At 38.9% G+C, this 14,512-nt stretch overlaps 1 protein-coding gene across 1 annotated transcript in view; it reads right to left on the reverse strand.

The window, feature by feature from the left end:
- Positions 1 to 14,214, reverse strand: part of LOC121647559 (microtubule-associated protein 1B-like) — a 69,049-nt gene extending 54,835 nt beyond the window's left edge. The window contains exons 1-2 of the mRNA XM_041997088.1: positions 13,918 to 14,214; positions 6,740 to 6,841 (exon numbers count right to left, since the gene is read on the reverse strand). Coding sequence (XP_041853022.1) covers positions 6,740 to 6,841; positions 13,918 to 14,176 — 361 coding nt within the window. The 5' untranslated portion in view covers positions 14,177 to 14,214. The remainder of the gene's footprint in view (positions 1 to 6,739; positions 6,842 to 13,917) is intronic.
- Between the last annotated feature and the right edge of the window lie 298 nt (positions 14,215 to 14,512).

Genomic DNA, 14,512 nt, shown 5'->3' on the forward strand with positions numbered 1-14,512 from the left:
CAAGTCAAGTTTCAAGTCACTTTTAGTGGTAATGAGTAATCTGCCGTGCAACACCTGCCATCTGGTCTGCTTAGAAGATGCATTACAATATCCAAGGAATTTAAAACCCGCACTCAGTCTTTATCTGCCACCATTTAATTACAGGACTGATATTAAGCTTAAACTGACAACTGCTCTGTCCCTCTCCTCTGGATGATTTCTTTCCTTTACTGAATTTGGAAACCTAACATAATTTAATGTAATGTTTTTAATGTAAACCACTGTCCTGCAGGTTTTAGACATTTCCCTGCAGCAACACACCTGACAGGTAAGCATGCAGGACACTGGCTCCACAGGTCAACAGTTAGTGATCCCTGCATTTGTGCAGCAGAAAAATTTCTTTCCTTTTGTTTTTTTAATAACTCTGCAAGATGAGAATAAAATATTAATTTTAAACATTTTAAAAATAAATTAAAAAAAAAAACTCAATATTTTAATTAATTTAGATCCAGTTCTTGCAGGCCCAATGAAAACTCTTTACATTTCTAAATCAGCAACAGCTGTACTTGTCTAATAAAACGATAAAAAATAGACCGAGTAAAACCACATTGTTTACAGTGGGTCTGATCCAAGTTTGGTCTCAGTTTAACTCTATCATGGCAAAATAACAGTTTAAGGATTCTTCTTCATTCTTCTACAGAAAACATTCAGTAGAGCCAGCAATCTGATGGAGTTAATATTGTTTTAGTACAAAAGTAGTAACAAGCTAACATTTACATCGCTGTGGCTCTAAGCTTGTTGCTAACATAGATGCTAAAATTAGCTTCATATTACAGTGACTAACTTCTCCAGGTATGATTTAAGGTGAATGAAGGTGGGTGTGGTGGATCCAGCAGCCTGGATTTTTATACCACAGACGTTCTAATTTGTTTTTATTTAGTTTTTAATACCCAAAAGTTACAATGTCGCTGCAATAACAGCTGTGTTCTCCAGTACTGTCAATGTTTTGATGATTTGCGCATGCACTATGGGCGTTTCTGCACGATGTAAATCCGTGTTACGTCTGGAGAAATTACAGCAGTCAGGAGATCAGACAAAGAGAAGATAATGAAAAAAATATGATTGTTCACAAGTCTCAAATCGTGAATCCAAGTCAATTCTCAAGTCTTTTGAGTGCGAGTTCAAGTCGAGTCTCAAGTCACTGGAAATGCGACTTGAGTGCCAGACTCAAGTCCGTTTATACTCAAGATGGCTTGGCTCAAGCAGTGTGACGAGTAAAAAGAAAATGATTCACTCATCCATCATTTCCATAACAAAGTCTCTGCTATCAGCAATCTTTAAAGACATCACAGAAGGTAGAAAACACATCTTAAAGGGCAAATCTGGTTTAACAAACCTTTAAGATTAATTATTTTTGATAGATCATAAAAAGCACTTTGTAATTTGCCATCACATACCATTATCACCACATCTGTGCTGTCATTACAACACTGAGGGTAAAAAGTAGTAAATGTGTAAACTAGTCACCAAGATGTGGCACAGCTGAATGGTTTGCACTACAAAGGCCACAGAGATGACACCAGTCATACACATTTTTTGCGCATCAACAAAGATGATTCAGCATCCCACACGTCGCCTGCAAACTTTTTCCTGGAAGACCTCTGTGCTACTTCTCATTACATGGCTCGTTTTAAAAAAATCAATGCAACTTCTCCTAAAGCAATGAGAATAAAGTCAGCTGAGATCCATTAATTGTCAAGAATATTGTCCCCTGAGGTGATAAAAAAAATGTATGAGGAAAAGAAGATTGGGTTGTCCTCAAAATACTTATTCAGAGTTCAGATGTTAATGTCCTGTCATTATTTTCCCACCAGGGGGAAGAATGAAAAGAACTTAGGCTGAAATGAGATTTTCTTGATTCATGTAATCTTTACAGACAGACAGACAGATAACAAATAAGATGAAATGATTCTTATCATATTCATTGTTTTGCAAGAATTTCTGTTTCCTCTGAAGGAATTTTCTTTGTAAAACAACTGTGCTGAAAAATGCTGTGTCATTTTCTGCTGACTGCAGCCTCTGCATAGTACTTGCCACCAGTGCAGTTACAATCTCTCCTGAGCTTGTCTGTTGCTACCATATGTGTGTGAGTGTCAGAGAGAGACAGTGTGTGTGTGTGTGTGTGTGTGTGTGTGTGTGTGTGTGTGTGTGTGTGTGTGTGTGTGTGTGTGTGTGTGTGTGTGTGTGTGTGTGTGTGTGTGTGAGTGAGTGATACTTTCAAACCCCTTACCCTGGCAGATGACTGAAATAATTCCCCATTCAGTATCTATTGCATGTTCATCCTGAGCTTTGAGCCTTGAATTATTGTATCCCATAGACACAGGCAGGCCAACACACACACACGCACTCAAACACACACCCACACGCGAACACACACACACACACACATTGCAGGGATATGGCTCCCTGAGCTGTCTCTGTGGTGATGATATACAGAGTTCATCTCTGATGCACTGTGCATGGATTAAATCTTCACTAAATCTAAAGTCAGTTGTCTAAAGTCATAATATGATGAATGTAGTGAGGCTTCTATAAAAATGGAGGAGTGTGTTTTTAATCTATTTCTATTCTTGCTTTTGTTCTAATACTTCAATAAATAACTTTTAAATATCGGAATGTTATTTCAAATAAATATAATGTAAAGTATTATGTTTTTTATTACTTTTTTATGTTTATGAAGTAAATCAGACTAGCCCAGCCTTAATTTTCTCATTTTAGAAAACTGACCTCAGTACTTTAGTGTAGCTAAAGTGGCTTATAAGTATAGATAATATATACTTTGTCTTTAGTAGCAAATGATACGCTTGTTCCATCACGAGGGCTGCATAATGTTGTTGTAATACTAATATCTGCAAAATCATTGTTGAATGGTATGTTGATGATATGACTAAGCATATTGTGGGGGAAATAATTTTACCAAGAGTCTCGATCAGAAGATCACACTCGAGTTTATTAACTCACACACAGTCACATTGACTGCTGTGATAACTGTGGTTACACGGAGAGACATCAGAAATAAAACATCTTTACATTAATAAACTGGATCGCCAAGTGAAAATATTTGCAACAAGTTCCAAAAGGTCTATAAAGGTAAGCTGGTTGTTTTGGGGCGTAGTATGTGGTGCTTGATGTGGTAGAAGGAGAATCAATGGCTTATCCTCCTAGAAGTTGTGGTTTACTGGTGGTGGAGGTAGACTAGATCCTTGTGTGGCTAACTCTTTACATTGGGAGTTGTCAGGGCTCCTGAAATTGGGGCTGGGGGCTGGCCTGATCTGTGTCCTACCTCTTCAAAAGTCTGAAAGATCTCCCTTTCTCCTCAATCATATATCTTCATATACAAAATAAGACTGACTGAGGTCTAAATTTCACCACATTTTCATGCTGTAGCTCCATTTAAAATCCACTACCAGCCTTGCTAGCCTACTGTTGAAATTAAACTGCGTCATGTATCCTTGGCTTACTCAGTGCTAAGTAACATGGATACAGATGTACTGACCATACTTTATAATCTATTTTCAGCTCCAATGTGAAAATCCTGATTAACTGATATATTGATGTGTAGTCCATTAATACACTCACTGAAAACTAAATATGACACAGTTTCCCCACGTTATCTTAAAACATGTGCTACCATGCAACTACATTAGCTTCAGACTAACAGGGTAATAGCCTTTTATAACATTAGTAGCTGTACTTGCACAGGGACTAAAATATCTAGAAATGTGCAGCCTAATTTAATATTTTTAAAGGATGACAAGTTATGAAACTACTTTAAAATTTACTTTAGACTGGTGTAGTGACACTGGTGATCCATGCATGCCTGGAAAGACGTTACTGTCCTCCTCCAGTGACATAATAGTTAGCTGAAGAGGCACACTGGGTGTCCAATCAGATATAAGCGGTGGCCCGCAAGCTCCCCTGTACATGCTGGTTAGTTGCAGAACATGCATAAAAGCAGAATGTGATATTGCACATGTTGATATTGTGGTAATACATTTTCAATATATTTTACAGACTTTATAATTGGTACATATATTTTTATTAAGGAATCTAACCTGCAATGATTCCACATTTGCTTTAATAAACATATTAATAAACTACATTATGAATGCAGAAAAACTGAGCGGAAATGGTGGAAAAATAAACTTCAAATTCACTATGAGCTGTACAAACAAAGCCTGCGTAACTATAATAAAGAGCTGTGCAAGGCCAGAGAGCTGCATTTATCTGAAATGATTAACAGGAACATCAACAATTCTCGCACTCTGTTTGCTATGATTGAAAAACGTCCAAATCCTCCTATACAGATAAGCTCAGAGCTTCTTTCCACTGAGAAATGCAACCAATTTGCCAACTTTTTTAGCCAAAAAATTAAAACAATTAGGCAAAATATTAATTTCATACAGTCACACAAGAAAACTAGTTTGTGTCTAAAACCCGGAAATAATTCTGATGTTATGTCGCAATTTAAAATGGTTGATTTAAAAATCCTACAAGAAACAGTTTGGCATTTGAAATCAACAACATGCACTCTGGACATGATATCATCCGACTTTTTAAGAACAGTTTTTACCTCAGTAGAAAGCGATCTCCTACTGATAGTTAACAGCTCACTGGCATCAGGCATTTTTCCCAAGTCACTAAAGATAGCTGCTATTAAGCCACTCCTAAAGAAAAGGACTCTAGATGCCTCTATAATGAACAACTATAGACCTGTCTCTAACCTCTCTTTTATTTCCAAGATTATTGAGAAAATTGTATTTCACCAGCTTAATGTCTTTTTTAATGAAAGTGGAAATCTTGATAAATTTCAGTTCGGCTTCCGACCTCATCACAGCACTGAAACAGCTCTGGTCAAAGTGTTAAATGACATTAGGTTGAATACTGATTCTGGTCAAGTATCAGTCCTGGTTCTGTTGGATCTCAGTGCTGCGTTTGATACTGTAGATCACAGAATCCTGTTGCACAGGCTGGAAAACTGGGTTGGACTTTCTGGAGCGGTTCTTAACTGGTTCAGGTCCTATTTAGAAGGCCGGAGTTATTTTGTTCTGATCGGCAGCTATGAATCCGAACGAGTGGCCATGACTTGTGGAGTCCCCCAGGGGTCAGTCCTTGGGCCTCTTCTGTTCAACTTGTATATGCTCCCTTTGGGTAAAATATTACAAAACTATAGCATTAATTATCAAAGTTATGCTGATGATACACAACTTTATGTGTCTCTGTCACCAGATGACTGCAGTCCAATAGACTTATTGTGTCAGTGTCTGGAGCAAATGAACACCTGGATGAAGGAGAATTTTCTACAATTAAATGAAGACAAAACTGAGATTATTCTGTTTGGTAGCAAAGAGAAGAGGGTCAGCATTGGTAAACACCTGGAGACTCGGGCTCTTAAAATCACCGACCAAGTTCGTAACCTGGGAGTGTTGACAGACTCAGATCTGACTTTCAGCAGCCACATCAAAGCTGTCACTAAGACAGCTTTTTACCAGCTCAGAAACATCAACAGAATTAAAAGTAAAGTCTCCCAGAAAGACCAAGAGAAACTCATCCATGCATTCATCTCCGGTAGGCTGGATTACTGTAATGGTCTTTTAACAGGACTTCCTAAAAAGAGCATTAAACATCTGCAGCTCATCCAGAACGCTGCTGCTAGAGTTTTAACCAGGACTAAGAGATCTGAACACATCACACCAGTTTTGAAATCTTTACACTGGCTTCCAGTCAGTCACAGAATAGATTTTAAAACCCTTCTGATTGTTTACAAATCCCAGAATGGTTTAGGTCCAGAATACATCTGTGATATGTTCAGAGAATATAAACCTAGCAGAGCTCTTAGATCCAAAGACTCTGGTCAACTAGTCCAGACCAGAGTCCAGACTAAACATGGAGAAGCAGCATTTAGCTGGTTTGCTGCAAACAAATGGAACAAACTGCCAGTGGAGATTAAACTTTCCCCAAATGTAGACATTTTTAAATCCAGGTTAAAAACATTTCTTTTCTCATGTGCCTATGCATGAAATGTATGTTAACTTTTTTAACTTATCTTGCTTTTAATCATTTTAATGTAATTTATTATTTTATTGTGAATATGTGTTGATGCCTTTTACTATTTCTAAATATCTGTAATGCCTTTGTTTTATGTAAAGCACTTTGAATTGTCCTGTACATGTAATGTGCTATATAAATAAACTGTCTTGCCTATACCTTAGAGTTCACAAATATGGTCAGAAACTGCTTCCCACAGTATCAATATGCTTTTCTGCAGCACTATAATATCAGAATCTCTGTCAACTTCTGGGTGAAAGGATATTAAAGCCTTCACAGGCTGGCAGCTTATAAAAACAATAATTTCCTATTTAGCAACTTGTGAATCCAGAAATGTGATGCGTTGATCAAAGAAAACTGACACAGCATGTTCTGAAATTGTTCCAAAGCATAAACCCCCAGCACAAAAACAGCAAGTACACCTACCATGCCCCAGCTGGCAGAACAAAAGATGGACGGTGCAGCTTGTGTTTCAACTTTATGATAGGAGAGGTCTGTGTCAGGTTTGAGCTAAATTTATAAATCTGGGGAACTTAGCTTTATTCCGCCTTAAACAATCAAAATATTTTTGGCCTTTTTGCAGAATAAGCAGCCCTGATTGGTTTCTGACATCACAGGTTCACCGGCTCACAGAGAGGCGCATCAAACTGACCTCTGACCTCTGAGGAGAAGTGGGCAGAGTGACGAGTTATAAACAGCTGCAGCTGCTGATTAAGGTCACAGCACTTGAGATCGACGTCCCAGGATCGGATTCCTGCCAGGAAAGAAGAGAAATGATGTTTGAGGACATTGTGAAGTAGTAAAGGACAGACAGGCATTAGCTAAACTTGATAAAATTTTTCTGGGCTACATTCTGATGATCCTGAGCTACACTTGTTTCACAGTGAGTCATGTACATAGTCTTCCTCATCCTGATTTTGCACATATGAAATAACCTTTTGCCATCTGCTACTGCAGCTTCTTCACCTCCTACCACCTTCTCCCCTCAGGCCTGAGTCAAAACTATCTTTGGGCAGCAGGAAAGTCAAAGAGCAGAAAACTTGTGACTCTTAAAACATCACCATGCAGATTATATGCATTAAAACAGCTACGTCTGCACAAACCTGGCTTGCAGAGCAGATTTAAGACTATTCAGGGACCTTTTTAGCACATAATAACTATTACCTGACGTACACTCAGACTTTAACTAGTAAGGGCTATAGACCCACTATTCTCAAAGTGGGGTCCCTGGGCCATGAACCATAGTTTGGGGGTCTGTGAAAAGTAAATGAATAATAATACAAATGTGGGGCTGCACAGTGGTGGTGTGTTGGTTAGCACCGCAGCCTCACAGCAAAAAGGTCCAGCTTATTTGTTAAGTCTCTTCCTGTCTGTCTGTGCTGCTCCCTCCCCAGCACACGATGGCATAGAAGGCTGCTACTATGGGGAGATAGGGTTAATTTTGCCATTAGAGCTCCTAACTAAAAAGTAAAGCCTACAATCATTGGCAAAAAAAAAGAGAGATTACAATGGTTTGGTGGAGGTCTGTACTCTCTGAGTGCTTCTAGCTTAAATAGACACAGTTTAAAAAAGGCTACATGAGGTCCCACAATTCATACTCCCAAAACAAACTGAAGGAATGGCTAGAGCAAAAAAAAAAAAAAAAAAAAAGAAAGCAACAGTTCTGATGAGATGTTACTCATCTGGGTATTGGTATAAAATCCTATGAAACTTAAGAGACTGGGTACCACCTGGACTTTTCTAGTCAGCTGCAGAATTGACTGAGAGCATAAAGTCATCGACACAACGTCACAAATAACCAAAACTTCAAGCTAAGAAAACTTTAGAAAAACCTCTTTATCTACAAGGAGGCCAACAACTATCTAGCTCTCTTTCACAATAGAATGGTAAGACAAAAACCGCCTTTCAGTAAAAGACCCATGAAAGCATTTTTGTGAGGTTGCCAAAATTACATTTAAGAAACTGAAAGCATGAGTTGGGGTGGGGGGGAGCTCACTGCAACAAGCTATATTCCCCATCTAGTTGACACAGTGAAGCATGATTGTGCAAGCATCATGTTCTGAAGGTAAAACTTTTTCTTTTCCAACTTAAAACACACTGACAGTTGGCCAGGAGCCTGACATGTTAGTTTAAAAAAAAAAAGGACATGTCTTTTTACAGTTACTTTCTGACACACAGCTGCACATATCCCGTTATGCTTGTGTGTCAGTAAATGATGCAACAGTTCCCCCCAAGTCAAGAAATTAGTCTCTGTAGTTTTCCTCTTTTTTCCCATTTGTTTTGCTTTCTTTGTTTCTTCCTTCTGCATTACCTTGTTGCACATTAAAAGTATTTGGTTAAGGTTTGGAAAATAGTATGGACATGTGTGTTAAAATAGACAAGGCAAGGCAAATTTTATTGTATAGCACGTTTCATGTACAAGACAATTCAAAGTGCTTTACATAAAACATTACTACAGGGTGCAGAAAGCAATACAAGTGCATTAAAAAAAACAAAGATTAAAAGAAATGCAATTAATGAAATAAAAACAGAAGGAAGATGCTAAAATAAAATGGATAAAATGCAAGAAATAAAGTTCCATTGTGGGGAAAGACAATGATTCCAGCTTAAAAGAACCAGATGTAGATTTTGACTTCTAAATAAAAACTATTGAACTGCAGCAGCGAATAGGTGGGTCTTTAACCTGGATTTAAATAGAGTGTTTCAGCTGATCTATACAGAACAGAAAAGGATACATTGGTTTATTTTTTGCTATATGAATTTGTCTTATATTGCAAACATCGGTTCAAATACAAAATGTTCCAAATGTTGAGCAGAAGGGCATTCCTGTTCCGCAGCAGCACAAAACCTGGGTTGCTGGAGATGTCGAGCAGCGGAAATGAATGGCAAAAGTTCAATGAGTGAAGCTGTAGCAGATAATGAAGTTTAAGTTTTGCTACAAAAAAAGGATATATATTTGTTGTCTGGAGATACTTTGGTCTTCAAAGGTCAGACGTGGACCACATTGTTGTGCTGTCAAGCTAAAGCTGTCGCCAGAGGCAGCAAAGGAGACATTTTCTGCAACACCTTAGCTGCAAACATGTTTTGGAGCATTTAATGTATGAAATTAAGATCAGCAGCCTCCACATCCTCAGATAAAACTGAAAAAGCTGGAGAAAGTTTAAATCAGATGTAACTCATGATAATGGAACAGCCTAGTGCAGATATTTTTCAATCAGTGGAAAATGTTGTTAACAACCAGTCATGAATAAAAAAAAAAACATCAAACTCCATGAAACTGGCATTACTTTGTTAAAATACTGTTATAAATACTTGTGGTTATTCTGCACAGCACAACTCTGCACAGATGTAGCTTACGGTTCTTTTCATCATCATGTCAAACTCTTATGTTTTCATGTGTGTTCCTGCACAATGACATCCAGTTTCTGTGTCCCACCAGTGCAGATAGGAGAGAAAAGGAAAGTAGATCTTTTACATAAATGCCTTCTTGCAGGAGATGTCTGCATTAAAGAAGCCAATCTGGTTCTCAACTATTCAATGAAGCATCCCCTAATGACAAGTAATTTGGCTTCCATCTTCCATCCTACCTAAACTCTGAGCTCTCTCCAGTCAGTAAAAGTCAGTTCAGCGTTAAATCTTGTCTCATCTCTTGCTCTGACCTTTTCTCTCTTTCTTTTCCTGTCTTCCGCCGATAAGGTCCTCTTGCGTTTCTTTGACTAATCAACCATGGTGCAGTGTGTTCATATCAAGTTTGTGCCATGTGATGCTTTGCAAAAAGTGAACCTCAGATGTGAAGTGATGCAGTATCCTGGAAGAAAAAGTTGTGAAGTGCCATTTCTCAGCCTCGAGACTCTTCTGGGCAACAGCGGCTCCAGGAATGTACATGATAAATGCCACTGTTCCATCAAAACGAGTCAGAAACACATTTTTTAAGGTCAGAGAGTTACATAGCTCTACTTTGAGACTCATCCTACCCAGTGATTTTAACATGAGTCATTATTAAATTTCTGCTTCATTCCCACATACCACTGCGTACTTATATACTGCAATCCCACCCATTGACGTCATGTTTTAGTAGTAAAAAGTACATAATCAGGGTTTGAATTAACAAATACAATTAGGGTTTCCATGTTACAAAGTACATATTTAGACAATTACAGATATCTGCATTCACAAGGCGACTCACATCATGTTGCATGAACTGGCCTACAGATGCGGCTGTCTCACCATTTACAACTACAGGTTGTGACACTATTACAAGCTGGACAAGTGGACAAACACCTTTTACATGTTTTGTGATGATGAAAAAGCCAATTTTCTTTAACTCCAGTCCTTGAGGGCCATTGTCATGCAGGTCTAAGTTGTTTCCCTGCTTCAATACACCTAATTGAAATGAAGCAGATCTCCTCAACACCTTGTTCTCAGGTTCTGCGCAAAGCGTTTTAATGAGCCATTAATTTAAGCCAGGTGAGGACAGGAAGGAAAACAACTAAAACCTGCAGGACAGTAGCCCAGAAGTGAAGAAGACTAGGCTTTGGCTCGATGCTTCAAAACATGACAAAATGTGACACGTTTTAAGTGATGATGAAGATTGATTTATGATTATGTTAGAACCACTCAGTCAAATACCCCATTAGAATGTCATTATCATATAATGGAGCAGATTTTTATATTCATTTTATTAACGACATCTATTAGATCAGCAAAATGATTCAGTAATGAGCTAGTCACATACACTGACACTACCAACTCTTACTCGCTCTTACCTTATTTCACATAAACAAGCTTACAGTTTTAATACAGATCTGCTGTGGGTCAAACTTCAGGGGAAACTTGTTTCAGAGACCAGCACAGCACCTCTCTCATCTTTAACTTCTAGATTCCTTCAGCAGGGAATTAGATTATTATGATTTTTCTGATCTTTATCTCATTGATGACGTCTTCTCTTTCACAAGAAGAAAATGTTTTGCAGACCTTGTTTTGTCCTTATCTGAGAAGAACTTGTTCCATCACTGCAGACTGCAGTCTGCTCCCAGAGATGCTGTGTCACTGTTGCTGATATTTTGTTAACATTCACTAGCTGCAGTCTCATTGCTATTGCAATTGCACTGTAATCCTCATATAAATCAGCTGTTAGCATCAACAAGACTGCAAACTATGAAAGTGAGCAGACCTTTATTTCTGTTAGCCTGACCGACTGTTTTGAGGAGGATGTCAACCCCTCAAATGCTGCAGTAAATCTCACACACAGCTGTGTATAGAAAAGAAGGAACTCATCAGCAGCAATGTATACATATACAGTTACTGTCTGTTTCCCTTACCACAGCAAAACTGAATCCTTGGGTTGTTCACTCATAAGAAAAGTAATTAGCAGCTACAGTAAATGGCTGATCAATTAATCAGTCTGTTCATTTTTCATGAAAGAATAATTGGTTCTACTTTCTCAAATGTGAGGATTTGCAGCTTTTTTTGAAGCCAGTTTAAAGTAGCTTTTTGCCACCGAAATAGTAACTTGTTGGCTAATCTGTGATGAAAATAATCAAAAATAATGGATTAGATTTATATAGCGCTTTTCCAGGCATTTAAAGCATTTTACATTGTATCCATTATTTATCCAGACTTGGTGGTGGTACACAGCTACCCTGGGGCAGACTGATGGACACTGGAGGCAATGAGGTTGAAGTGTCTTGCCCAAGGGCCCAACGACAGATTGACTGGGGGAGTGGGATTCAAACCAACAAGCTTCCTGTTATCAGGGGATGTATCAGTATTGTGTCAGAATACAGCCTGTGAGTTCAGCTTGCTTTTATTAAATCTGGTCACACTGACATTCCACATGCAGAAAACCTTTTTTTTATTATTTCCATTTATCTTCTACAGTCAGTATGTGCTCAAAGCCAGTCTCATATCCTCTTACATTATAATAAAGCCAAGCTTGGAACCTCCTAACAGTTAATGTGGTAGACAGACAGAGTCTGATGACTTCAAAAGAAAATCATAAGGAAGCAGCTTTGTGCTCGTTTTATCACAGCCAGTGGAAGAAAACTGGATATGTACTACAAAACTTACAGCTTAGTCTTCATCTTTAAAGCCCTCTCTGTTGCACAAAACTAGTAATGGAAAAAAAAACAGACACTACAGATAAATCATAAATTACTTCTCTATATTTGAGGTTAGCATAAGTAAAGCAAACCAGCAGACTGTGGCAACATGTAGACTCAGTCTTATGTTTATGACAGATTTATGTTGGTCTGAATGAGAGACATTCTGCTACATGTAGCTTGATTATAACTGTAAGGCATTAGCTTAGTGGCTTAATGATGCAGGACTCAAAAACATACTTGAAAGTTTTAATATAAAGTATGAATTTGAAGTCATTCTGCTTTCTGAGATTAGAAGAGACAGAAATAAAGTATAGTGCCAAAACCAAAGCAGCACTAGTCTTCTCTTTAGCTGTTGCCAGCTTTCAGATCTTCCCATCATTAAAAGGAACTCAGACTGAAAGTCCTGGCCAGCATCTCTGGAGGAAACATTATGAGCTACAATTCCTATTAGGAAATAAAATTTGTACTCATTCTGATTAAATTTAATGTAACTGTGCTCACTGACCTATAAGAGCCAGGTTAGCTGTGAAAGATGTGGCGGGTTAGCCATAATCACATCATCACGTATGTTACCGGTCACTTTAATCTTATTTTGTTTGAAGTTTTTTTTTTTTTTTTTAAGTACACCCTGTGGTACCTTCTTGGGAGCATTAGCATCTTCGGCATAACAGATTAGTTCACACTTCTGAGACAAAGCTTTCAGCTTCAGTTTTGTTTTTATTATGCCTGCAGTGCAGGGAGGGTGACTCGTTGCAGGCCTATAAGACCTTGTAGAGGGATAACTCAAGCAGAATGTATGTAATGTGAGTTAATGGCTGGCCATTCACACCGAGTCACACTGAAAACAGCCATCTCAGAGAGAGTGGATCTATGCTGTGATGAGCCGAGTGTGTGTGAAACCCAGCTTGCAACAGAGCAGCAGAGTTGTCAGTTCCCAAAAGGTGGAAGTCAGAAGAGGTCAGAGGGGACAGATGGAGCTGATATAGAGCTGGACTGGCATCTGAAAATGCAATCTGGACAAAGAACAGCTCAGAGTGGCAACAGTGCTACAGGAAATTGACTGACAGTTTTCTGGAAAACTCAAACAGCATCATCTTTTACAAACAAAGCAAACCATTTAGATCCTGAAACGTAAGGCAGAAATGACTGCAGCGTGTCATGAGGAGCAGAGCTGAGATATTCACCTGAATGGTGACAACTGCAGGAGGCTGAAAAGTCTTTCGTCATCTGTGGCAAAACTTGAACTCTCATTCCTGAGTTGTGTTTATTAATTTGAGGTAACAGGACGCTCAAAAATAGAAATACACTCACAGATAACAAAAACTACATATGCCAATAAAGATTAACGCTGTTGCTTAATTATTCATGCAACAATGCTGATTGGTCAGATTTCTGTCTTGATTGGTAATCATTTTTTGTGTTACTCCTAACTTGAGTATGCAATTTTACAGTCTTGTAGTGCGCAGAGGGGACAGAAAATGCGTGTGTGGTGTCCCATGGTGCAATGCTGCAGCAACCGTCTCTGCCTAAGGATGCTGTCCTGCTCATTGCGTCAAATTGTTTCTCTCCTGTCGATGTTTGCGGGTTTGAACCTTTCTCGTGGGACATTCCATCAAGAAGTTGAGCTCAGAATTGAAGCTAGCATACAAATAGTATTATTAAAACATATATATATTTATATCTATATATAAAAAAGATTACGGCCGGTGTTTCGTTCATCACTCACCCCGCTCTATCTGCGCTCTGGCGGTTTCCAGCTGGTGCTCCGTGCCGATCTCCCCGATCACTATCAGCATGTAGTAGCTGCTCCGGTTGAACGGGACCCCGTGCCGCCGTCTCCCTCCTCCGCGGCGATGCCGTATTCGCTCCTCGGACCCAGGTATGTTGGTGTCCTCGTCTTCCTCCACCGTCGGGAGCGCACCTCGTAACGGGATCTCCATGGCAACAGCCCCTGGAGCCGACGCCGGGGTTGACTCCATCGCCATGACAACTACCGGAGTGAGAGAGGGACACAGTGTGGAAGGACGGGAGGGGGGAGCATTGAGGTGGTGGATGCCGAGAGGTGAGGGAGAGGAGGGAGGCGAAGGCAAAGCACTAACAAGTTAAACTGGGTGTAATATCAAAAATAGGTTTTTAGGATTCGTTGCCTGTAGACAATATTGTATAATAATGGTGCATAAGTGGAAAAAGAGGTTTTAGTTTTTAAAATTGAACGGAATTTATTTTAAAAACGTGTAAAATATTCAGTAGATTTAATAGGTTACATTACATACTATTTTAGATGTAATTTTACTTGAAGAAGAAGAAGAAGAAGAAGAAGA

The sequence above is a fragment of the Melanotaenia boesemani genome, chromosome 10, assembly GCF_017639745.1.
Source record: "Melanotaenia boesemani isolate fMelBoe1 chromosome 10, fMelBoe1.pri, whole genome shotgun sequence".
NCBI classification, from domain to species: domain Eukaryota; kingdom Metazoa; phylum Chordata; class Actinopteri; order Atheriniformes; family Melanotaeniidae; genus Melanotaenia; species Melanotaenia boesemani.